The following is a 24,440-nucleotide window of genomic DNA, read 5'->3' on the forward strand; positions in this document are numbered from 1 at the left end:
ATGCCACAAAGGAGACTTGTGTCATCATGCCTGCAGACCTTGTACTCAGAATTTGGTTGATGTTGCCATTGCCTGCCTTCCTTGCCCCCTCCTTCAGCTCCCTACATGTTTCATTTCTCAAAATGCTGCTCATTTCTTCTTGGATTTCACAAAGCAAGGAGGCCACCACTAACCTACCTTTCTCTCCTCAACACACTTATGTATATCAGGCTGATATATACTGATTTCCATGTCTGCACCTGGAACCTGTAAAACAGAAAGGTCACTCAAACAGGGAGCAGGGGTTTGAGAGGGAACTAGAATCCCCACGTTAACTAACAGTCTAGAAACAGATCCTGGCTCCATTTGCCAAAAGACCTCCAGATAACTCTTCTCTGTGGTGTCCCTTAGTGGACTGGTAGTGGAGATAGGTCACCCCAAGCATATGGGTCAAGGCAGACAGCCATGGCTAATGGCAAAGGAAAGAATAGGACTGAGACAACAAAAAGCAACCTGAAGTAATCTCAGATAACTAGTGACTAGTGGAACAGAAGCAGACTGACAGCTCTCTCAGCTGTTTAATAATTCTGGGGCCCTGAATGACCCTTTTTGGAGGAACCTTGGATATTTATCTAAAAACCAGCACCCACTTTATGAGCACAGGTTTGACTGGGAAGGCTCTAGGACATTCATTCAGAAGTGTCTGGGGAAGGTGTTTCCCATATCATCCTGGATCCTCCCTGGAGATCATTCAGCCAAACACCCAGGAAAGACACAGCCTCTGCCATGTGCAGAACCAGAGAGAACCAGAGCAGTCCCTCCTCTGACTGCCAACATTTCATTCACTGAGAACATCAACCACCCGCTCCAGGAGGCTGCCTGGGACACAGTAACAAAACACAGAGAGGGTGCAGCCATGGTGCTGGGACTCTGAGGAGTCCCTCTTCTCTTCCATCCCCACTTGTGAGCCATAAAGCCTCAAACAGTATGCAAGGCTCACTGAACTGACAGCTAAGATTTATTTTGCAGTTGTTTGCTGAGCAGCTGGGAGACAGGGAGAGGTGAAAAACATGGAGACCTGGACAACTTGTTCTGTTAAGGCATCACTTGAGAGTTACTGCTCCAGTAAAGAACAACAGGCTGCCAGAGTATGGTTTAGCTGAGCTGCCTGCCACCCTGAGCTGTGACACACAGGATCTCTTCCTGAGGCTGTTATCTATGATTTCTCTTTCCCTCTCTGTCTCACACACAGATATGCATGCATAGGGCTGTGAAGAAGCATGTTACTCCAGGGACCACATCCATTCAACACTGCTTCCTAAGGAAGTAAGCTAAAATGATGAACATCACCAACTCGACCTTGCAAGCAGTAAAACATGTATTACAAGGCAGCATAATCAAGATAAATGGAGAAGATTAACCTGGAGATGAGGGCAAGGGAGAGAGAGGGAAGAAAAATGATGGAGGGCTCATGAGGTGGCTCAAGCTCACAGCATCCCCTGAGTTGTCTAAAGACAGGGCTGGGGAAGGTGGAGAAATTATGCAGAGGGATACTGATAGGAAAACCATAAAGCCCAACCACTAGAGACCCTAGGAAGGAGTCCTTCAGCACAGGAACACAATAGGAGAACTCACATGCATCAAGGACCTGAGCCAACAGTCTTGAAGGTTTTAAAAGCCTGAAGGTGTTGTCCAAACACCATCTCCATCCCTAGGGCCAAGACAGCAGTACACCGTTCAGCTCAGCAAAGCCCACAGCTACCGTGGGCTTTGTTTGCACTTTTCATGCACAACAGGGACACCACCAAAATATCAGTGACAAGGCCTACAGATGGCCCCTCACAGAAAACCTTGTAGGTTTTCTGACTGCCCCTGCCACACCAGGTGCCTGTTGCTTATCTGCTGCACACTCTGTGTGGGCACCCATGGCCATGGAGCTTTCAGCCAAAAGGGGTCAGTTTCTGGTGAGGATGAATATTAGGCTCTTTGATCACCATCTGTTTTTGAAGGTGTCTCCAACAGAATGAGAGATGCACACAGTAATTAGACCAGAGGTGCAGCATCCCACCTATGGTGCAGCTATGGTAGCAACACATCTCTCTTTGATCCTGTTTGTCCCATTCTTCTCTCTTTTCCAAATCTGCCCTGATAAATAGAGGTGGCAACCTGAAAACCACCTCTGTCTCACAGGAACACTCCAGACACTGCACTGAGCTCAGCCACCTCACTTCCCAGAAGAAAACCCCAGGAACAGCATACAAAAGGCAAAGAGAGGACGCACTTCCCCAGAGGTGGATAAAGGAGCTCTGACATAATCATAGTCGAGAGATGAGCCAGCTACAAGTGAGAAACATCACTCACTACCAGAAGAGCAGTTCTAACTCAGGGGAGACTGTGGCAGTCATATTTTCTGAAAAAATCCCGTGGCCCAGGATTTTCTCTGGGAAGCTCAGAAGCCTCAGAGAAAAAGGAAAACAAATTCTAATCTCATTTGCTTCTCCTGTGTTTTGCTGCTTTGGAATGTGTCTGGAGATTGTTTACCCACAGGTGCTTGTTTCATTGGTTTCATGTGAATTGTTTTGACTCATTGGCCAGGCAGGGCCAAGCTGTGTCACGGCTCTGGAAAGAGTCACGAGTTTTCATTATTACCTTTTTAGCATTCTGTAAGTATCCTTTCTGTATTCTTTAGTTTAGTTTAGTACAGTATTCTTTAATATAATATCATAAAATAATAAAAATAATAAATTAGCCTTCTAAGAACATGGAGTCAGATTCATCATTTCTTCCACCCCACAAATACAACAGGAGAGCTCTGTAGCACCAGCACATACCCTGTCGGAACCCAGGAAATTCCTCTGGCTGTCCTGGAGGACTCAGGACCCTGACAGGGGGCTCAGAGACCTTGGCACAGAGTCAAAAACACCTGTGCCTTCGATTTTAGCCCTTGGAAAAAACAATTACCAAACTTATATGATGATTCACAAGCCATGAAAGTTTAAGTAGAATGATAGTTTGTTACAATATAGAAAAGAAAAGTAGAATTTTGAGTTTTTAGAATGGGGGTTCAGAAGCCAAGATGGAGGGATTTGGGCGTGCCTTGCCCTTCTTTCTTCTTAGCCTCCATCTTCTGGGTGATGGTGGCACTTTTGGATTGGTTTAGAGTAGAAACACACTGTCCAACATAGGTGATAGGTATTGGGAAATTATTGTAAATAATGTACATGTAGTTTTTAGTATAAAAAGATAACACTGCCTCTGAGGTGGCCAGTGTGCCTCAACCCAACCTGCCAGACAAGACCTCGATGGATCAGAAAAAGAATGTTATAGATAACAACAAATAAACAACCTTGGAAACCAGAACAGAACAATCCTGACTCCTTCTTCGGCTGCCAGGCTGGGAAAAAAGACTCTAACACATTCCGGGGTCATCCTGACCACAGAATACCCCATTCCCCAGCCCCCTCCACACACCCTCGGCGCTCACCTGGCCGCAGGACTCTGATTTCCAGCAGGTTGGAGGTCCTGTCCGCCAGCCTGGTCCAGCTGCTGTTGTAGTTCTTCCTCCAGAGCTCGGCCACGCACTGGTACTTGCCGGCCTCGGTGTCGCTGGCCCTGCTGATGCTCAGGCGCACGTTGTTGCTGGACTCGGCCTTCTCGATGGCGGTGCGCGTGCGGAAGGCCGCCGCCCTGTCGCCCCACTGGACCCCGCCGTCGCGCGTGAAGGTGACCAGGTCGTGGAACTCGGTGCTGCCCGCCGGCTGGAAGCGCCACGTCACCGACACCGGCACCCAGGACGGGTAGTGGGGCTTGATGATGCACTGCAGGTCGAAGGACTCGTTGTAGGTCACCCCCGGAGTGCGGGAGATGGCGGTGACGGCAAATCCGGCCTCTGTGGGAAGAGAGGAGAGGGCTTTGAGACACCTGCCTAAGGGGGCCCTGCGGTCAGCATGCAAAAGCCAGCGTGGTCACCCGGTGGTGTGATCAGCCACTCGAGTTGTGTCAGCTTCTCATTTGGTACGGCCAGGTGAGGTGAAAAGCAGAGGCAAAAACACACAAGTGGTGACGGCCTGAGCAGCAGTGACGGCCTGAGTGAGTACGGGCTGTAGCCATAGTAGGACTGCCCTCGATTTCTGCCCAGAGGAGTGAGATCCCCTGAGACACAGCCTCTGCAGGCTGCCAAAACCCGGTATGGAAATGCAGCAGCACCATGGCAAGGGAGCACCTGGCAGAGCAGCTACTCAGCAGCAGCCCCCTGTAATTCACATCCACCTCTTGGGCAGGGGGTCCCACCCTGTCCCCCCACACAGGTCTGCATCTGGCTGCTGCAGCTGGAGGAAGAATGAAGAAAGCAAGATGTAGCAGCCTTCAAAACATGCATTGCAGAGGTTGCAATGGTTACAAAACCCCAGGATGGAGGCAAACTGAAAGAGAAGCTGGTTGCTCCTGTTCTTCACTCAGCACAGCTTTTGTTCTCTTCCAGATCACAACTCCAGGACAGCTTTATGCAGTTATTCTCACGTGTCCGCCACTCTGCAAGCTGGTCAATACGCTTTGACTTGTTTACCCCCCAGCACTTTGTTTGTTTAGAGGAGTTGAAATCAGCAGTCTATTGGCAATTAAAAGGTAACATATTCCAGTTAGTCAACTGTAAGCCAGTCAGGCATACATATTCAGGCAGAGTATTTCCATTGCTCATTTGAACCAAGCTGCAGAGAGAAACATTTTCTTCTCTTCCAATCACTTCAGTGTGGCCAGCAGACTCAGCAAGGACCTTGTTTTCTTCTGCCAATGTCCCCAAGAAGTGCTCCCCTCCTCAGAGACTCCATGGGGCGTCCCACATGGGCTAACAGTTCCCCCTCTCCCTGCAGTGCTGACCACCCCAGCTCTCAGCAGAGCTGCCACTGCTTGAGGAGACCCCAGACAGTGCACAGTCAAAAAAGGAACATCTTCTGGATCAGCATGGAGCTTCAGCATGCCACTGGCTCGAAAAGATGAGCCAGGAGCTCCCTGCTGCTGCAGGCAGACCGGGCACAGCACGGAGCCCACCAAATCTGCTCACTTCCAGCAAGTGCCTCTGCAACCCCACGGCGTCACCGTGCCAGAGCTCTAGGATGTGTAATCACTGAGAAAACAGGTCAATCTTCAGGATTAAAGCCTCTCACAGCATGTTCAGTGATTGCCCAGGAGGGCAGTGTGAGACCCAGGCTGCCTCCCCTGCAGAGCTGTCGCGTCTCAGCCACACATAAGCCCTCACCTTCAGACCCTGCAGCAGCCCTCTTGCCCCAGTAACTGTGTTAGCAGGCCCAGCTCAGAGAAACCCTGAGCCAGAGAAGGCCCTGGAAAGCCAACTTAATTTCACCGAGACCAGGTGACTTTATCAAGTTTACTCTCCAGTTGGCCTGGGTAAGGAAGCTTCACGAAGTCATGCAGAAGCCAGGGTGTGTTCAACTCCATCAACATGGTCATGGCACTTTAACAAACAAAAGTCTTTCTTCTTTTGGGACTTGACACAAAAAGCATAAAAGTGGATTGATTTTCTGTAAAACCTCCCTACAAAAATACACCACTCCCTCACCCCCTCCTTCCGTGGCCAGACTGGGACTTAAGTTTGTGCCACGCACTCAAGAGCCTCAGAAGATCAGGAACATCTGTTCTCTTCTGCCAGCACATCTCTTTCTTCTGGCTGTTGCTTCTGAACTACCCTGTGGTAAGATTCGTGGGTTTGAACATCATGAACTAAAGAGTTTCTTACCCCAGCAGGCTGGCAAACAATGAGACCTTAACTTGAAATGTGAGTGTCACTAAAATTACTGCATTTTTTTTAGAACAGCAGTTTCTGAAGCCATAAACCTCTCTTGCTTTTTCTTAGTACCCTGAATTTGAGTTTCTCAGGATATTTCAAAAACATGAAGCTGAACAAAAAAAAAAAACAACCAGATTCAGCAGCAAAACAATACTCAATAGTTTCTCTATATTTTTATGAGGTACTTCAGCTCTGCTAGTTAAAGAGACCCAGGAATTTCTTAAGCCTAGACAGAACATGCTCAACAGCCAGTGACTGAGGAGCAGAGGAGGTGGAACAACCTGTCCATCACATCTTCTGGAACTGCTGCGCACTTCTGAGCATCTTAAATTTCAACAAGAGTAGAAGTGACACATTTTAAAATCTCAGTGCTTAATCTCAAGACTTTTACAAGCAGTAGAGTAAAGGGAAGGGCTGACACTTGGGACTTGCAGCAGGCCAAATGCAGCTGACCTCATAAGGAAGACACCATTGAAATTAGATGAGAATCTTGCTTTAGCTCTTTACAAAAGAACATCCCTACCTGCTTTTGGGAGCTATCCAGAAAAGATTTCTAACTCCAGACAAAACAGCCTCTGAAAGGAGGTCAAAAGTAAAGGAGAGGAAAGGAGGAAAAAAGCAAGATTTTCATCAGAATACAATATGACTTTGAAGTTTGGTCTCACACACATCTTGTCAAAGCTTAAGATTAATACTTCAGAGTACCAGTAAGAGCCACACAATACCCAACCTCCTGCCAAAATTCACATCTCAGCCTTTCAACAGAGTTCCCCGATTGTCTTAGCCTCAGCATTCTGAAAATCAGTGGCCTCATAGAAGCAGTCATCCCTTCTTCAGCCTTCTGCAGATCCCTTTTGGAACCAGCCCAAGAGAACCAAAGTAACTCACAATCCATGCACGATGTCAAACTCCCTACCTGCCCTCTCCTAAACGGATGCGGTTTCACTGTGTTGGAATAGAGGAGCCCCTTGGCAGAGGAGAGTACCAGCTGCAATGATCCCACGTCCTGGTTTACTTTGGTCATGGACAACATTGTGGTTCTGGGCCAGCAGCTCAGTGCCTCCCTGCAGAGGCAGCAAGGACCATTCCTAACTCACACCTTCTGTCAGAGATGCTCATCATTTCTGCTTTTTGGGCCAACAGATGCCCAGCATTCTGCGCTCCAGATCTGATGTGGGCAGAAGTAAGGTTTGCCCAGGGCAGGCAAGGAGGCTTCGATGTCCATGGCTGCCACTGGAGCACCACCACTGCACTGACCAAAACCCAGCTCCAGTACTGGCAGGAGACATCATGGCACTGGCAACCTCTCTCCTCTGAAGGACACTGGAAGCCCTCTCCCTCTCCTCAGCCATTCCCTGCTCTGCTCCTGCCACAGCCACCGCTCAGACTTTGCCCCCACACACAAGGGCACATGCAGGCGTTTTACACCAACCTACGAGGAGCTGCGGGCAGGCTGCTGGGTGCCTCCATTTTGCCGGCAAGCAAAGGCAGGAGCGCTGAGAACAGCCTCAGAGATCTGCAGGTGACCTCCTGGGGGATGGCCAGGCACACGGCGGATCGTGGCCCCAGGGCCCCCCACGCCTCAAGTACTCACCCAGAGCAGTGATGGACACCGGGGTGCTCGCGTGCCGCTCCCCAACCATCTGCCACTCCCCATCCAGCGTCCGCGTCCACTCGGCCACCCGGCACTCATAGTGGCCCTCGTCCGCCTTGACGCTGTTGAAGATCTCCAGGGTGAAGGAGCCGGGCCGCACCTGCTCCACCTGGATGCCCCCGTAGCTGCTGCGCTCCGCGTAGGCGGGGCCGGGGTGCAGGGTGCCCTCCCGGTCCAGACGCACGATTTCGCTGCGCCGGTTCAGCTTGTCCACCAGCTGCCAGGCGACCGACAGGCGGCTCTGGGGCCCGAAGCCCGAGCGCACGTTGCAGCCAAAGCGCAGGCTCTCTCCCTCCAAGACATTGGTGGCGTTGTTGATTATCTCCAAGGAGATGCTGGTCTCTAAGGGGAGAAACGCACACACACAGGGGAGATGATACACACTCGCCACTGCTCGGGCTGCAAGAAGGACGCTGCTGGCCAGAGACGCTTTCCACCAGGTGCAGGAGACTGCCCACGCGTTTGGGTCCAGGCACGTCTTAACCTCATGCGTGACCACATCCAAAAACAGCTGGTGGGCAGCGAGCTGCTCCTGGTGACTTGTACACTCAAGGTAGGTGTAGGCCAAAGCCGGGAGAAATCTCTGCCTACGGCTCAGGAGACATTGCCGTGTCTTCTGGTCACAGGTCCGGGATGGGATCTCGGCAAAACTTGAGGGACTTTCTGTTGCTACAATATGCACTGCGTGCCGACTGGCTCTGCCAAAAAAAAAAAGCTTCCAGCACCCTGTGGCTTTTTCAGTTCACGTCATCCTGATCACCATCTTGCCACATCCATTCCTACCAACAGCTTTTGGGAGAAGCTCTCCCAAACTCCCAATGTTAGTGACACTATAGGTAGCTATCACTGTTTGGTAATGTTCAAAAAAAAATCTGGTATCTTGAGCTTCCCAGAGGTGTAAGGCTTTGTGGCTGGTTTTTCAGAGATACTGAGTGCTGGTTACTCCTGCTGCCTTCCATCACAGTTATGGACACTTGGCACCCTTAAAAAAATCATCACGTTTGTTCCTACAGCTGGTTATTTATCAAAGGCAAGAATCAAATCTGTCTGAAAGGTGGCTGGGTCTAGAAACAATATGTTTTAGAAATTTGTCCAGTGCAAGTTTTCTAGCTAGAGTGATTTTCAAAGCCAAAAAAATGAGACCAAATATTGGTAGGACAGAAAAGAAATAGAATTTCTTTTGGAGAAATGAGTAGGGAAAAAAAAAAGCTAGAGGAAAGGGCTGCATTTCCCGGCAAATATTTGAGATAGGAGGCCAGTAAAGCACAAAATCCTCTTGCAGCTACCCTCTGCTTGGTCCAAGCCCACTGCCACTCCACTGGTAGCCTGGGCAACCCATGCAAGGTTCACCATGCCATGGCCACCAGAGTTTCAGAGAGCAAAACAAGAAATGAGTCAGTGGAATCTCTCCTCTCAACCTGTTATTTCTGTATTTACCATGTTTATCTCACAAATATAAATGACATTCAAGGCAAGCCTCCACTTGTTTTCACCAGAGCTGGCTGACACAGTGACCAGGATGGAGCTCCATGCTGAAGAGCACTGAGGCTCAAGGAGCACACCTGGTTTCTTCCAGTACAGCTGTCTTGCAAGACAGCTGAACCATCATCACATAACAGCCTGCAGGAACCTAGCAGCTCCTAGGATAAACCAAGGCCAAGCTGGTCTCCCCACTATGCCTGCTCCCCACAGAGCAAGGCCAGGAGCAAGACGTGAGGAGCAAGTCAGAGGCTGTCACATGTACCTTCAGCTCAAGAACGGAACTGCCAGCTTGGTGTCATTACAAGGTGGGGGCATGACTCCCCACCTATGAACCTGACACTCACCCCTCCCTTTCATCCCATTCCCAACAACAGAAATACATCTTGCCAGCTGGGATTCCCAGCCCGAACAGCATGTGAACTCTTATCCTCCCTCTTCTGTACTGCTGTGGTCTGGGCACATCACATCTTTCCCAGCTACCTGCCCAGTACAGCAATGCCCTCAGGAGGAGATGGACATGCCCCTACTTACTGAGTGGCATGACAGTGATGGGGATGTTCTTTGGCCTCTTGCTCTCCTTGTCGATGAAGTCTCCCGTCACGGTCTTCTCCCGCTCGGTCACGCGGCAGTTGTACTTGCCGCTGTCCTCCAGGCGCAGGCGGTAGATCTTCAGCACGAAAACGTTGTCGCTTTCTTTGGCCACCTTGAGCTGGCCCAGGGCCTCGCGCTGGGCAAACTCGTTGTTGAGCACCGGCACGGCGTTGGGTCCCAGGCTGGCGATGAGGGAGCTGTTGAAGGCCCAGGAGATGGAGAAGTAGCGGTCAGGGACGTTCTGCGCCTCCAGGATGCAGCGGAACTCCACCGGCTCGCCCACGATGTACATCCGCTTCTCGGTCTCCAGCCGCACGCTGAACTCCTTGTCTGGGGAGAGAGACTCGTGTCAGCATGGCAAAGCCCACCATGACAGCCAGCACACCTCATGTCAGGTGCTTACAACTTGCTACTCCCTGCATAGCCAATAGCCCTCAGACAAGCACATCCAGAGGTAAAAAGGTTAGGGACATGTTTTTGCTGTGGGAAACCAGATGGGCTGTGCTCTCATTGAGTTATCCTCTGGCCCGTTAAGAGCAAGCAAAGGCTTCCTCAGTCACATCTCTGTGCTCCAGGTAACAGCTCTGGAGCATCCAGTACCACTGTGAAATAGGACCTGGAGCCTAGTCCTACTCCTACCCTGCTCAGCCAGAGTCAAGAGGCAGAACGTTTCGGGAGATCCCAGAGGAGCAAAGAGCTCAGCTGGGTCTTTAGATCCTTAGCAGAAACCTGTGCTGGGGGCTAGGAGAAGAATTTTGACTTGAAAATGGACCTTGTGAGATACAAAAGCGCTTGCTGAAAATTTTAGTTTTATTCCCTGCTATATCACTCTTACCTCCTAACTTACAAAATCCTCACTGTCTGTGTTAGCACCAAGTGCTTAAGATGTATGTTTTAGCTTCTGTGCCAGCCCTAGATGCCTGACCATGTCAGGAGACACGTCCTGCCACCCAAGCCCCTTTGCTGACACCTCCCCTGGCTGCAGGCAATGCCTGGGCCCTCCTTTGCCCAGTTTCACCCTGCCAGCAGCCCCACAAGTGGAGTATATGGCAAAGCCGTGAGGTGAACCAGAGCCACCTAACAAGGCACAGCCCCATTTTCCATCTCTTCCCACTGCCTAGCCCAGGGAGAAGAGGCAGAGGAGACACTGACCAGTGGCTTGCACGTTGACGATGGCGCCCTGGGAGCGCTTGCGGGTCATGGCATACCAAGAACCGTCTGGGTCCTGGATCCACTCCGCTGCCTCGCAGTAAAACTCGCCCTGGTCTGAGGGGTGGAGGTTGTAGATGGTGAGCTTGGAGGTGGTCTCCCCAACTTTGTCCAAGCGCACGTCTCCCGTGGCCTGTCGCTGGGCGTAGGCGCTGCCGGCCCGCAGGACGAAGTCGCGGCTGAGGGAGATGATCTCGACGGGCGCCTCGCTGCCGCGCTGCCGGTACCACGCGATGGAGACGTGGCTGTGCTGGGCTGTGCTCTTGGACACCTCGCACTTCAGCTCCAGGGAGTCGTGCTCCACCTTGTTCAGCGTCTGCGGGATCGCTGTCACCCGCAGCGAGTCCGGGATCACTGCAGCAGAGCAGGACACAAACAGCCCAGAGTTAGCAATGCCAAAATGCTGAGGACAAAGGCCAAACACCTTAAGAGAGCTGGGGGAGAAGTTTCTTTTCACATTAAGAAATTGCAACATTAAGAAATAGCAAGGCTGTGTTAACTCACATTTAGCCCCTAGGAAGAAAAGAACTGTCTCCAAAGCCCATGGCAGGGAAATACCATGACCTGCAGCATAAGCTGCAAGTGTGTTGCTTAAATTCCTGCTCAGTGGGCCCCAGCAACTGAACAAGGTTTTCCATCACGCTGCAGAGCAGCACAGTTTATTGCATCCACTTCCCATCAAAGCATTTTGTCACAAGGAGCCTCTCCTCCATCATGTGCCCCCCAGCATGTTCTGTGACCCCCCTCTTGCCCACATCCTTCAGCCACTCCTCAGCCCTACCATGGTCTTCACCCCTCCTCAGTCTCTGGTGAGGCCAAGCCAAACATATTCAGCTCCTTCAATCTTCCCTTATAAAAGAGCCAGGAGATCCAATTCCCTTCTCTGTAGTTTATATTGTTTCCTCTTTGAATGACTCCCTCCAGCCAAAGGAAGGAGTTTCTGCATTCAGAGGGAACTGGCTCCTCTAAGGGCAGCAATACAATTGCATCCTGGCCAGAGCTCACTCCCAGGACACAGCCACCTCAAGGCACTTGATAGTAAAACTGCTGGCTACTTCTCCACTTGATTAACCAGAGGAAAGGAAGTACAGTGGCTAAAATCAGGATGAAAACCAAAAACTACAGCCCTCCAACCTTGCATGGATTTAGAGAGAGGTTTTACCACCAGAAGATGAGACTTTTTTGTAAAGAAGCCTTTCTAGACTTTGCTGTCTCAAGGAACATCACGTGGAGAGAAGAATGTAAACCTTCTCCCCAGCTCTGCAGGCAAGGCAGTGTTAGTGAGCCTGCTAATGCCCACAGTTTTGCCACATACCAGTGGAATATAATTAACATATCTCAGTTTGGTTTCATTGACAGCGCTGGATGGTTTGACAAAATTAGCTGAGCTGCCAGAAGCTGCATCTGTTTCATTCAGGCACTGCTACAGAGAGCAATGAGCTGCAGTGAAGACAACCACTGGGATTATTTATGGCAGAAAAGTCAAAATCAGAAGAGGGCAAAGAAAAAAAGGAACAAGCTGGGAGTAAATGAGAGGGAAATCTTCCCACATCCAGTCCAGATGGGAGCATTTCCTTTTACTACACGTTCACCACTCAAGTTACTGCCCAACAGGAAAAGTACCTTATAAGGCTGCTTACATGGCGGTCCATCGTCTCTGTCCCTGTCACCACCCCATCTTCTCCTCCCTCCCTTCCCCTCATCCCTCTCACTGGAACCCCCAACTATTGCTTGCTGGCAATAGTTTCTGGCCAGGATCCTTCTTACTTCACCTTTTCCCTTATCCTGACTCCCAAACAGTGGTGACAGCAACAACTAGCCTTGCCAGTTCAGGATGCCTGCACAACAAGCATTTAACTTCTCATTTCAAATCTTACTGAGTAATTTTCACAGATGCATGGCTCCTTTCTCTTTGCCCTCCAGCCATGGGCTCTTACAACTTCTCCTATGTTATTTAAATAAATTAAGCCTCATCATCATCTTGCTGGAGTGACTTTCCTGAGGAGATGCTTTGATTTCAGAGCCTCTGTGCAACAGCTATGGGGTGAAAGCAGGTACCTGTGAAGGAAATGCGCCTGTCCTCTCTCCCCTGGTCTGAGAGCCCTGCATACCCCATCAGTTCCCTGTGTGCCTCCCAGCCCTGCTCAGCAGCACAGCTGCTCTCTGGGTAAGCACATGGAGCTGTTGACCCCAGGAGCCTGTCTGGCTTTGCAGGACAAGCCAGGTCATGCTCCAAGAGGGGACAGGCATGTGGCCTGCCAGACATGGAGCTGCCCACTTCCCAGGAGTAATACAAAGGGAAGCCTGTCTGAAGGCTCTGAAGGCTGGGTCTCAGACAAGCACTTGCCACACCATTTCCTGAGCATGTTGGAGGCTAGCACAGACATCATTTTGCCAGCTGGAACCATGACTTTGTATTTCCAGGTCATAACCCAGCTGGAGGGTTAGCATCCTTTATCCCACAGAGGCAAGTTTTTGCAAAGTGCACTCCTGGAGAAAAGTCAGGAGGTGTCAGCGTGTGGTTAGCGCTGTAATTTAACTGTGGTAACACCTGACACACTGTGCTGCATTCCTCCTGCTACTTTACTTAAAAAAGCCAACCAAGATCCTCCTGGTTAGAGGAACCGGTAAGACCTTCTGGGTTGCACACAGCCTTCAGGCTGTTGTCTTACGTCAGCATGGCAGGGACAGATATTCAGTCAGTGCCACCTTCCTAAGCAGGAGGACTTGACACTTGTTTGATAAATGAAAGTCCAGTTTTCCAAGGATCAGATGGTCAGGGAAGAACAAGCCAGAGCCCTGAGGTGGCTGGGACAGCAGGAAGGCTCTGTGCTTCACACCAACACTCATTCTTGGCCAGTGATGCACAAAGAGCTGTTTTATTTATACTGTAAGATGCGCCTCAGTACTGTGTTCAGTCCGAGGGGAAGCTGGTAGGAGAAGAGAAAATGCTTTTCCCATGGCACAGACCCCACTGGCCTGCACCAATAATGAGTGGTAACTGGGAGGGGACCTCATCAATGTATGCAAGTGTCTGAAGGGCAGGTGTCAAGGTGGTGCTGAGCAGTAGGAGGAGAGAAACATGAGGAAACACTTCCTTTCTGTGAGGATGAGAAGAACACAAACTGCCCAGAGAGACCGTGGAGGCTCCTTCTCTGGGGATACTGAAAAGCCTTCTGAACACAATCCTGAGTAATGTGCTTTGGGACACCCTGCTCAAGCAGGGAGATTGCACTAGATAACCTTTAGTGGTCCCTACCAATCTCACCCATTCTGTGACTCCATGTGACAAGAGAGCTACAGGGATGTCATAGCCCATCAGGCTGGAGCAGACTAGGGCTGTTAAGTCACAGAGAAAAAAGGGAACACCAGGAAGGTGCTCACCAGGGCAGGCCAGAGCATGCAGGATGTGCATTCTCGGAAGAGAAGCTCCTCCCAAGCCAGTCACCCTGCTCAGGTGTCACAGACATCAGTTGGCATATCAGGACACGAGTGAGTCTTAGCACAGAGCTCACCTGGGAGCTGTCAGCCACCCACACTCATCCTGCAGCCACCTGCCACAGGAAGCACCAGGGCTTCTGGGGACACTCTGCAAGCTGAGCTCCACTTGAAAGCAAGGACAAGCTTAGATAAGAGTCACCTCCCTGTATCAAAGGGAGCAGAGCCACACCTGAATCAGAGCCAATGGGATGCTGCAGGACACATCCTTTTGCTCTTTCTTTCTCACCCAGCTCCTGCCTGTTTCTCCCCTCTTCTCTTCTCAATGTGCCATCCAGGCAGCCTTCTCTGCACTTCTCCCAGCATCCAGCCTTGCCTCCTCCTTGTCCCCAAACACAAGTCCAACCCTGCAGCTGTCATGACCCTCTGCAAGTGTTGACAGAACTCCCTTCTCTCCAGGCATCAAGGTTAGGTTTGGCAGCAAGCAGCTGGACAAGGAGAGGAGTGACTGAAAAGCAATTCCTGGCAGCAAATCTACTGTGCCATCATCCCTGAGCCAGTCACAGCTGAGAGCTTTGAGCTTGTACTTACGATACTTAAGAGCAAGGAATCCAGCACTTCCTATGAGTCCCCAGGCCACAGGTCACTGCAGAGGGTGCTGGATGGGCTGCTGAGCACACGGTGCTCACAACCACCACCACGTTTTGAAAGCTCCTGAAATATTAAATATAAATATTTCCACTAGAGGGTGTCAGGGACTCAGCCAGGGAGAGTCCCAGGAGGAGGAGCTCAGAGCTGCTCCCCACTGGCCAGGGCAGCCCTCCTCAGGAAGCCTGCACACCCAGCTCCAGTCAAACCCACCTCAAACACACACACCTCAGAAACACACCATCAACAAGAATTCAGTGAGCTAATTATGGCTAATTTCAGGACAAGGGGCTGGCTAACAGTCTCCCAGAAAACAGGTAGGGAGCAGAGACTGGAATTTCCAGGTGTGCACTTGGTGCACACCTCAACACACTTTTCTCCAAGCCCTAGGACAGGCTCCAGGCTTCCAGCAGCTCCCAGTGCCATGCTGAACTCTGCCCACACACACAAGGATGATCCAGGTGTCTCACCTTTCCCCAGGCTCACTCTGGTTCATCCTCGGGTCTCCAAAACCCCAAACATCTCCAAGGGGTGGGTTATGAAAGCTTTTATGAGCCAACACAAAGCAGAGATCTACCAATGTTTTCTCTGCTCCCAGGCATGGCAGCAAACCTGCCTGAGACTCTTGTTTCCCTGTGAAGAGATGCAGGAGGAGCATCAGGCTGGGAGCCAGAGGCTGGTGAAACAATGCTGTGAGAATCACTTAGCACCACAGCAGCCTTACACTTCAGGCTCTTCAGGAGTAAAACAACTTAGATAGGCTACCCAATACAGCTGGATCATCTCAGGGCCACTGCAGACCAAGCAAAAGCCAGCAATCTCTTCTTCCCTTGGATTTCCTTATAGCTTTTACCCACTGATACACTTTAGAGACACTCTATGGTGCCACCCTGTGCCCCCAGCTGCCTGCTTCATGACACGTGGACAGAGCTCAGCTTATCAAGTATGAGCTGTGAACTATTTAGGAATACATGTATTCTCTACCCCTAAGAAGCTCTTTCTGGCTAAGACATACACCCTGGATTTTGCAGGGAGTTAGTGCAAAAGATATGTTTCCATCTGCCCCACAACATCTTGTTGCCCCATAGGGATCACAGCTCAGCACCAACAAACCTTCCAAAACAAGATGTTCACGGGGAACAGCAATGCCAGAGCTACCCTGGTGAAGCCAGAGGTGAGCACTGGGAGGCACCTGAATGGCAGTGAGGGCGGGAATATGACAACAGGAACACAGCACTTTGTTATTAGACTCTGCAAAATCTGCTAACCCTTCTGTGGCCACCCATGCCATCTCAGGGCAGGAGGGAGGGTCTGCCACCAGAGACACAGAAGCAGCTGGAAGGGCCCTGTTGTCTCCCAGTCACTGGCAGCTCTCAGGGATCCACATTCCTTACATCCCTCCCCCACAGCACTATTGATTCCTATTCCATACAGGATCCAGGTACGTGTGCAGGCGTGCAGTGGGAGGGAGGGGGGGTTGGTAAGGCAGGAGCAGTATCTAGATTAGCAGTGTGATCCTCTGGAGCCCTCCTGCCTGGCAATTAGCTGTACATGCTGATCCATACCTGCTGCAGCAGCAGGCACTCCTCCCTCAGTCAGGAGCACGTGCAGTGCCTTCAGCAGGGAGCAAACACATACCCTGTCACGCTGCAGAACTGATGAAGACCCTCAATGTCACCTTTGCAAGTGGGAAAAAATCTGAGCTGATCACACCACTGGTAGCATCTCTTTAGCTTGTTTTATTTTTAAGTTCCAGCTAGAAACTCTCAGGTGGCTGCAGGCAGAGGAAAGCTGTTTTTCTGTTGTTGCTGCTTGTAAGTTCCCTCTACTGCCCAAGGTCCTGCCTGAGGATCAGAATTTGAGAAGTAAAACCTACCAACCCAAGAGGTACTTTCACTGTGACTGAGGGTGCAGGGTCTCTGTGCAGAACTTTCCCTCTTCTCTTCCTTGTCTACCAACATATAGCCACAGGCTCTGGCTACCACAGGGAAAAACAAGTATTAATAGTCTGGTTGTTTGGGGGATTACCTTCCTTCAGCAAAGCCCCTTCTGCACTGAAAAATCAGGATAGTTAAAGGCAGATAAAATACTAGCAATTGTTTAACTAACTAAAAAAGAAGTCATACAGGTCTCTGAAATAACAAATTCCTTTCAAGGTCCTGCAAGATTCTTTAGGCCACACTACTGCTGTGGCCTAAAGAAAAGCAGTCAAAATATACTTTTCATCTTCATGGAAGTATTTAGACCTTATTTTAAATGCGAAGTTTAACAGCAAAGTCACTTTCATCTGCAACTCAATCCAGAAATGGATAGCGAAGCACTGAACTCCCTCTCACTCATATCACTGCAGCATCCTATGGTAAGAGCAGGAAAAAACCAGAATAAAATAACACATCCCCAGTTGCATGCTTGCAGCGCTTTTAAAAGGGCAGTTTGCTACTGATTGAGCTGCTGGCAGAAGACAGGAGGGGAGATGAAGAGTTAAGTGAGACAGCATGGCAGTTGTTTCACAGCAGCAGTAATAAATCCTCCGATTACAATGGTATCCTTGTTGGTATATTAACGACTGCCTGGAATGATTATGCCAATAGAAATGCATCTCCTAATGCAACTGGGTGAGTTCAAGCAGCAAGTGAGAAAGGGCACAGGAAAAAAACCAAACAGAAGTAACTAATGTAGGAGAAAGGGGAGAAGAGAATCCGACAGAAGATGCAAGAAGTGGAAATTAGGTCAGCTTTCCGACTCAGGGCCTGAACTTCTCTGTGCCTGTCGAGGGCTCCGCTTGTCACGTGTGCAGCCCACCCCTCTGAGGCTGTGCTCTCTCCCACTGCACAGCCTGCTCCATGTCTCCACAATGCCCCTTGCAAGAGGTGCTTCTCGCACATCTGAGCTCTGTGAGGCCCCTCAGACGTCATGGACAGAAGCCAGCATCTCCCCCCAGGCACATGGCAAAGCAATGCTCTCCTGCAGCTTCCCCAGCCCCACACAAACCCACAAGGGCTGGCAGCAGGTACCCCAGGACCCCCTCAGAAACCCCCTCCCTGTGCACCCAGGGCACGTCTGCAAGGGGAGCAGATGTGCTCAGCCCCAGTTCTGGCTTCTCCTTGACGAACATGGGAGAGTTGAAGCTTTCTGAACTTCTCACAAGTGCTTCAGCTCCAGGAAAAAGGACACCTGCCCATCCCTTTTTCCTTGGGCTTTACTCTGGGGCTCCAGCCCCACCAGCACAGCACTGTTCAGATCATTCCTTTGAGTGGATGCTCCTCCAAAAATGCTAACCCCCTTCCCCTGACTTTTTTGGGTGCAGTGTGGCAGGTGCTGGGAGCACACTCACAGCCCCTGCCCTCAGCTAAAGCTGCTTTTGGGAACAGCAGAAGCCAGGCTCCTGCTAACAAGCTCCTTCTCCTCTATCCACCCCTGTCCCAAAGCATCCCAAGGAGCATCTGGTTATTAGGACAGCTAATTTAGGTGGAAAAGTTCAAGCAACCTCATTAAAATGAAAAAAATAGAGAAGAGGAGAAACCAGAAAGGGGTGGTAAAAGGACAAGGCAGCACCCAGCAGTGAGAGTCATCATTTGTTCATTAAGCAAAAATTATCTGGAGCATCAGCAGAGCGAACCCTGATGAAAACAGCCCAAAGGGCAGAGACATTGAGGACAGAGAGGCAGCCAAGGAGTGCCATGAGCTGGGTGTGTGGCAGAGAGCACAGGATTCATCCCTGCTTCCATCTCCCAGCCAGCTCAGGGAGGAAAACCTTTATTCCCTCACATATGCACACTTTTTTTTGCAATTCTGCTCTGAGAGGTAGATGCGCTCTGCAGGGACTGTGTAAATCAGCCTGCCAGTAAAAAATAGCCTTGAGGAGGTGGCAGAGATGACACCCAAAAGGACATGGATGTTTGCTTCTCTGCAACAAGGGAACCTGTGCTTGGTAAAAGGCTGCATGTTCCTTCTTGATTACCCAGCACTTGGCAGGAGGTGGTTCCTGGCTGGGCTGTGTTTGTGGTCACAGAACACCCAGACATGATCCAGGCACTCTCACTGCCCTCTCAGCTCTCCCAAAGGTAATGCTCACACCCTGGCTCTGCTCTGGGTGACTCTGGTCCTGGGACTTGTCCCTGCCCCAGCTGCTGTGCTCAGTGACACCTGGCCAGCCTGCCAGCCTAGCCCAGCCCCACCAAGCACCCCACAGACCCCTCCAAAACAAAGCCTGAGGGGGACACCCAGGAAGGGCAGCAGTGGGCTGCAGATCTCCAAGTGCCACACCAGCCTCTTACCTGTGGAGGCAATAACCTCCAGCAGCAAGCCAAGGTGAGACAGACCACAAATCCCTCCTCGGCCTCCCTCCCTGCTCCACAATCTCACCTCTGTGAGGGTTTAGCTCTCCCGCTGATCCCGAGCACCAGCAGCTACCGCAGCTTAAGGCAAGCCTAAGCCACTGCAAACACGAGGGCAGAGCGCATCAGCACGCAACTCTTCCACCGAGGGTTAAGCTGATGTGTTTTACTTAACAGCACTTGTGAGCTAAGAGCAGGGATGTGGGAATTTGCTGTGGCTTAAAGCAGCACAGGGCAACCTGCTAAGCCACAGCCTCCTGGAGCCTGCAGGACAGGCAGGGAAAGCAGAAATGGAGCAAACACGGAGCTGATGCAGCCCAGGCTCCTCTAAAGCTGTGCAGGCAACACTGTCCTAATGTTTTACACCTCTAAAGCTGAAGTTAAGAAATGAAAGAAATAGGAAGCTTAGAAAATCCTCTTTTCTCCAATTTTTTGAGAAGCCTGATTTCATTCCACCTAGTGCACTTAGGCAGGCAATAGGAACAGCTGAACAAGGAGAGTCGTGTAGTATCATTTCAAAACACATCCCAGGCCACATTCCCCCCAGACTATAATAATGTTTGTGATGCTTTATAGTCAGGTAAGTCACCCTTCTCAAAAATCAATTTTCAAGGAGGATTCATTCTCCTCTGCCTCGGCTATACAAGCAACACCAGGAGATAAGAGTGCAAGAGCTGCTTTCAGAGATTAGTGCCCCCGCTTCAAGAGCTCGGCAGAGATCACACAGGAGGTCAAGGTGTGCACGTGAGAGCTGTTTTTCCTTCACTTACTCAATAATGAAGGTTTTGAGACCAGCAAGCACCTTTCTCCCATCTGCCTTTGGGCACCTAACCTGTCCCTAGAGGCGCAAAGCCCACGATCACAACTTCCAATATCCCCTTCAGTCCTACTCCTTAAGCTCAGCAGTGCTTTATTTCTGCCTCCAGGGCAAGACAACACAGACCAAGGCACACTTGGGAGATGGTTTTTGCAAGCAGAATCTGAGTCCATTCCCTCCAAAACCCACTTTTTTGCTGAACACACAAGAACAGAGCATTTCAACCCTCACAAGCAAAGTACCAAAGAAAGCACAGAATTAGGCTTTACTCTCTATTATTACAGCTAAAATTCCTGTTCAGCCCAGGTCTGGGTCTCGAGCTTCCATGGAAAGACAAAGAGAGAACACTGGCATCTTGATGCACAGACAGGGAAGGAAAGAATCACAATCCTTCACAAGCAGATTACTGAGAGACATAGGATAGTTACTAGGTAGATGAGAAGAGGTTTTGAAATCTAAGGCAAAAGCCAAACCCATACAAACTAAGACAGTGGAAAACTTTTCTTCATCTATCAGTCCTGTTTAAAGCATGGAAATTAGTTGTAACATATTATACAAACATACATCTTCAGCAGACAATAACCATCTAGGAGCCACAAAGTCAGCATGAGCTGGAAGGATTTCTGGAAGCTGGAAGGAAGGGTGGTGGCTCTTTTGCATATTTCCAAGCTACTTTCTTCCAACAAGGTTTTGGCAGGTCAGAACTGTTACTCTGAAGCTGGCACCCTCATAATGAATGAAAGTCTGGCTCTTGCAGGATGGAGTCCAAGTTCCCCAGCCACAAGGACCACCTGCTCTTCTCCTTTACTAGAAACTGAGGAAAGCAGAATTAAGAGGAATAAAGCTAATTCAGCCAAACAGTTGACAGTCTTCTGCCATCTGGTCAAGGCAGCAGAGCTAAAACAAGGTAACATCCACTTCTGCAAATCTGTTTCCTTGAGGAGTTTATTTTCTACTGTACTTCTGCAGTTTGGCCTCTTACTCACATGGCTATGGCCATCTCTCCTCTCCAAGCTTTGTCTAGTTCAGGTGGTGGTAATTTGAGGGACAGAGGATAAGTAAAAGAGAGGTGAAATGGCTCTGCTTGAAATCTTTGGGCTTTCCAGACTGCAAAATAGTGTAACTGTGTAGCAATGAGCTAGTCTGGAAAAGCTAATGTGGCATGTACAACCAGCTGACTTCCTGCATGAGAATGTCTGGCATCTCTGTGTTAGTACCTTTTAATAAATGAGTTTATTGTTATATGCATTGATCTCAGAAGCAAAGACAGGCCAGTGATGTTTACAGTCAGAAGGGAAAGCTCAGTCTTCCAAAATACAGGTAGCTCTCCTGCAGAACAGTGCTCCAAGTTTTCCAGGACACCCTAAATCCTTTGCAGGAGACTGTGGGCATTTAAAAATAACTGTTCAGGAAATAAATCTCTCATAAAAATAAGGAGAAGATGCTTTTGGCACACCTATCATTAACCCGAAGGCACACAGTGCATCAAAGCCGTGCATTAAGAAACCAAATCAAAACAGTAAAGAAAATAAGTCACAAAATAAACTAGTAAATAGGAAGTTTCCATGATGTCTCCAGGGCAGGATCAATAGCACTGACTCCCACAGAATTCAGCATTTTATTTATAGGGCCTGCAGCCCTTCTACTGGTAAAGCCTCTGAATGAGAGCCAAGCACAGTTGACACACTCCTGTCCCCAGATCCACAGACAACTCCCACAGTTTTCCCACTCTGTGCTTGTTTAACCATTGCAACCGAGTGCAAAAGGCTCTGCAAGCTGCCAGCTTCCCAGCTGCTGCTCCCTAGCCTGCAGGTAAATGGCAAAATGGCCAGCATGAAGCATTTCACTTAGGCTGCTCCCCGGGAATGCCCTGGGCAGAGGTAGGCTCTGGAGTTTAACAGGCTGAGACACCGAGGGAGAAAAGCCTGGGAACAGCAGCAGACACTCTGCTGGTAGCTGTCAGCTCAGCAGATGGAGGAAAGCACAGCATAATGGAAACACCACCAACTCACATCAGCCTGAAATGACTCTGGAGCAGAAGGAGGGTGAGGGAAGTTCTACGCAGTTACAGAAAGAGGGATCTCTAAATGTGCTGGGCTGCTAGGAAAGAAAAACAAGGGAGCAAGACAGAAGGTAATCCTTTTGACAAGAATCTTCAGGAGGGGCTTTCTCAGTGCTGCAAGACTCTTGGACAGTATCTTTCCATCTTCACCTTTTGTACCTGCCTCTGGCTGGTAAATGTTCTCAGGTTGACCTCTTCCTACAGACACTTAGGCTTCCAGAGGAGACAGCACCACCTGGCAGTGCAGCGTTTGCACCTGTCTCCCACCTAACTTCAGCAAGTGGCCACTACTTTGAGAATGGCTAAAGTTGTCAAAATGAGAGGGAAGACAGCAATTCAAGAATAAGTTATGCAGATTTCATTAATCAGCTGGAGAAGTAGAAGAGATACCTACCACATACTAATATTTCTCTGTGGAAAACCATGAAATGTTTGGTCAACCTTTATGGGAGTATGGCAACAGGGAAAAGTGGTGATTGTGCTTCTTTAGATACTTAGCAATTCAACCAGGAAGCAAAACCCACAGGAAACCAGTAGTTCAGTACTGGTTTCAGTAGTTCTTCTGCCCACATCTATTCTTCTTTCTTCTATAAAAATCTCCAAAGTTAGCACTGGTATCAGCATTCTATCCTGTCTAAAACAAGGGACCCACTCAAACAAAAAAACCCACTGAAGGTAGACTCAAGAGCCTTGTTTCGTGGCATAGCTAGGACACATCCTCCCTTCTTGCTTATCACTGTTTTGCTCCCTGTAACAAAGCAGGAGAGTTTTAAAGGCTATCATATTTCAGATCACAGCTAAATTCTTATAAACACAGCCTTCAAAAAGAAAGGGAAGAGCTTTAGACTGTTCCTTTTCTTCTGTTACATTAAAATGGTATGAAGGTTTTTTTTTTTTCTTTTTCCACATAATTATTCTGATGGGGGTTTTTTTGTGTTCTAAAACCTTTGCTTGAGCACATTAGGTATTCAAGTCTCCTGTGCCCTGGCAAACTCAAGGGTGACTGAAGAACTAGTGGAACCATGACAGCACAGATAGGAGAGGGGGAAAATCAATACATGAGGGAAGGAAGCTCCAGTTGGACTCTTACAGCTCCCATTAACAGGCACACTTGGGCAAGACATTCCTTGGGAAACACTCTCTTACCTGTGGCCTGTTAGCAGAGGTGGCTACACCTGAGGCTCCCAACAGCTCTTTTAGCCGGGCTCTTTGAAATGCCACCTCTCTATAGCAAAACAAGCAATATAGCAACATTGTACACTACTGCCCCAAAATAAGCAGGGAAGGGATTAAAAAAAAACCAAACATCCAAATGTTCATTCTTCTAGCCATCACTGAAAAAAACCCCAAAAAAACCAAACAAAAACCACAACATAAAAGAGGCAGAAAGCTATTTTCCCATAAAATTCATTGCAAGTTTATCAGACATTCTGGATCTATTAAGGCCTGGTTTATGCCAGAGAATTCCACACAAAATGATTTCAGTTAAACTAATGCACCCTCTCATCCTTGCTGTTAAAACAGATATTTGAAGCAGACTTTAATCCATGCAGTTCACGTTGATAATTTCAGGAATTTAAGGGCATCCACAAAGGGGTGGGGATAATAAGAGTGGGAAAAAGATACACAGGCAGAGTGCAAAACTCACTACCTCACACGTGGCAAGTGAAAAACCAATTCTTTTCATGTCACCAATGACAATTCAGCCCCCAGGAGTACCCAGAAACAATATTAGGAAAATGTGAAGATTAAATTCCTAGGAGGCTGGCAAATGCTCCTTCTTTATCCACAGAACTGCTGAGGTGCACACCACCACACAGAACATTGAGAGCACAGCCTTCCACTGGCTTTGGGTAAGCCTGGCTTGGGAACTCTTTCCTAAGGCCCATGAGATGTTTGCCTGTGGAAACACAGGCTGAGAGTGGGTAAGAGGCAGCCTCATCCCTGAGAAACGTGTCATGTTCACCCTGAACACAGCAGTAGAGACAGAGTGGGTGGATGTGCAGCCTAACAGGGGCTACCAGCACTGCCTTGCTGAGTTTCACCTCCACCAGTCTCCTCCTACCTTTTTCCCCCCTGCATTTATTTTAAGCAATTAGGTCCCTGTGATTCAACATTTTTCCTTTAAGGAAAAGAGTAATGTATCTGCTTTCCACCTCTACAGTTCGTGGTGACTGCTGTGGTTTTGCCCTAGGTGCAGACCAATACACTGCTGAGAGAGATTTTGAGACAGGGCTTTCCACTGAACTATGAAGCACTGGCTCGCTCCTGGAAATGTTATTTCCACAGAGGGACTGATGGATGGCAGCAGGACTGTCCCTGCTGGGAGTCAGGCACACCTTAAAAAATTGCTCCACTGGGAAAGGAAGAAAAGCAAGGTCAATGAACTCAGTCCTTCCTCATTTTGCAGTGCACAGCTA

The 24,440-nt window shown here is 49.4% G+C and overlaps 1 protein-coding gene across 1 annotated transcript in view; it reads right to left on the reverse strand.

The window, feature by feature from the left end:
- IGSF3 (immunoglobulin superfamily member 3) overlaps window positions 1–24,440 on the reverse strand; it is a gene marked incomplete at its 5' end in the record, with an annotated part of 91,184 nt that overhangs the window by 20,190 nt on the left and 46,554 nt on the right. Inside the window, 4 exons of the mRNA XM_084226698.1 lie at window positions 3,464–3,868; window positions 7,377–7,778; window positions 9,450–9,839; window positions 10,662–11,072. Coding sequence (XP_084082824.1) covers window positions 3,464–3,868; window positions 7,377–7,778; window positions 9,450–9,839; window positions 10,662–11,072 — 1,608 coding nt within the window. The remainder of the gene's footprint in view (window positions 1–3,463; window positions 3,869–7,376; window positions 7,779–9,449; window positions 9,840–10,661; window positions 11,073–24,440) is intronic.

The sequence above is a fragment of the Fringilla coelebs genome (genome assembly GCF_963513975.1).
Source record: "Fringilla coelebs genome assembly, chromosome: 2".
In the NCBI taxonomy this organism is placed as follows: Eukaryota; Metazoa; Chordata; class Aves; order Passeriformes; family Fringillidae; genus Fringilla; species Fringilla coelebs.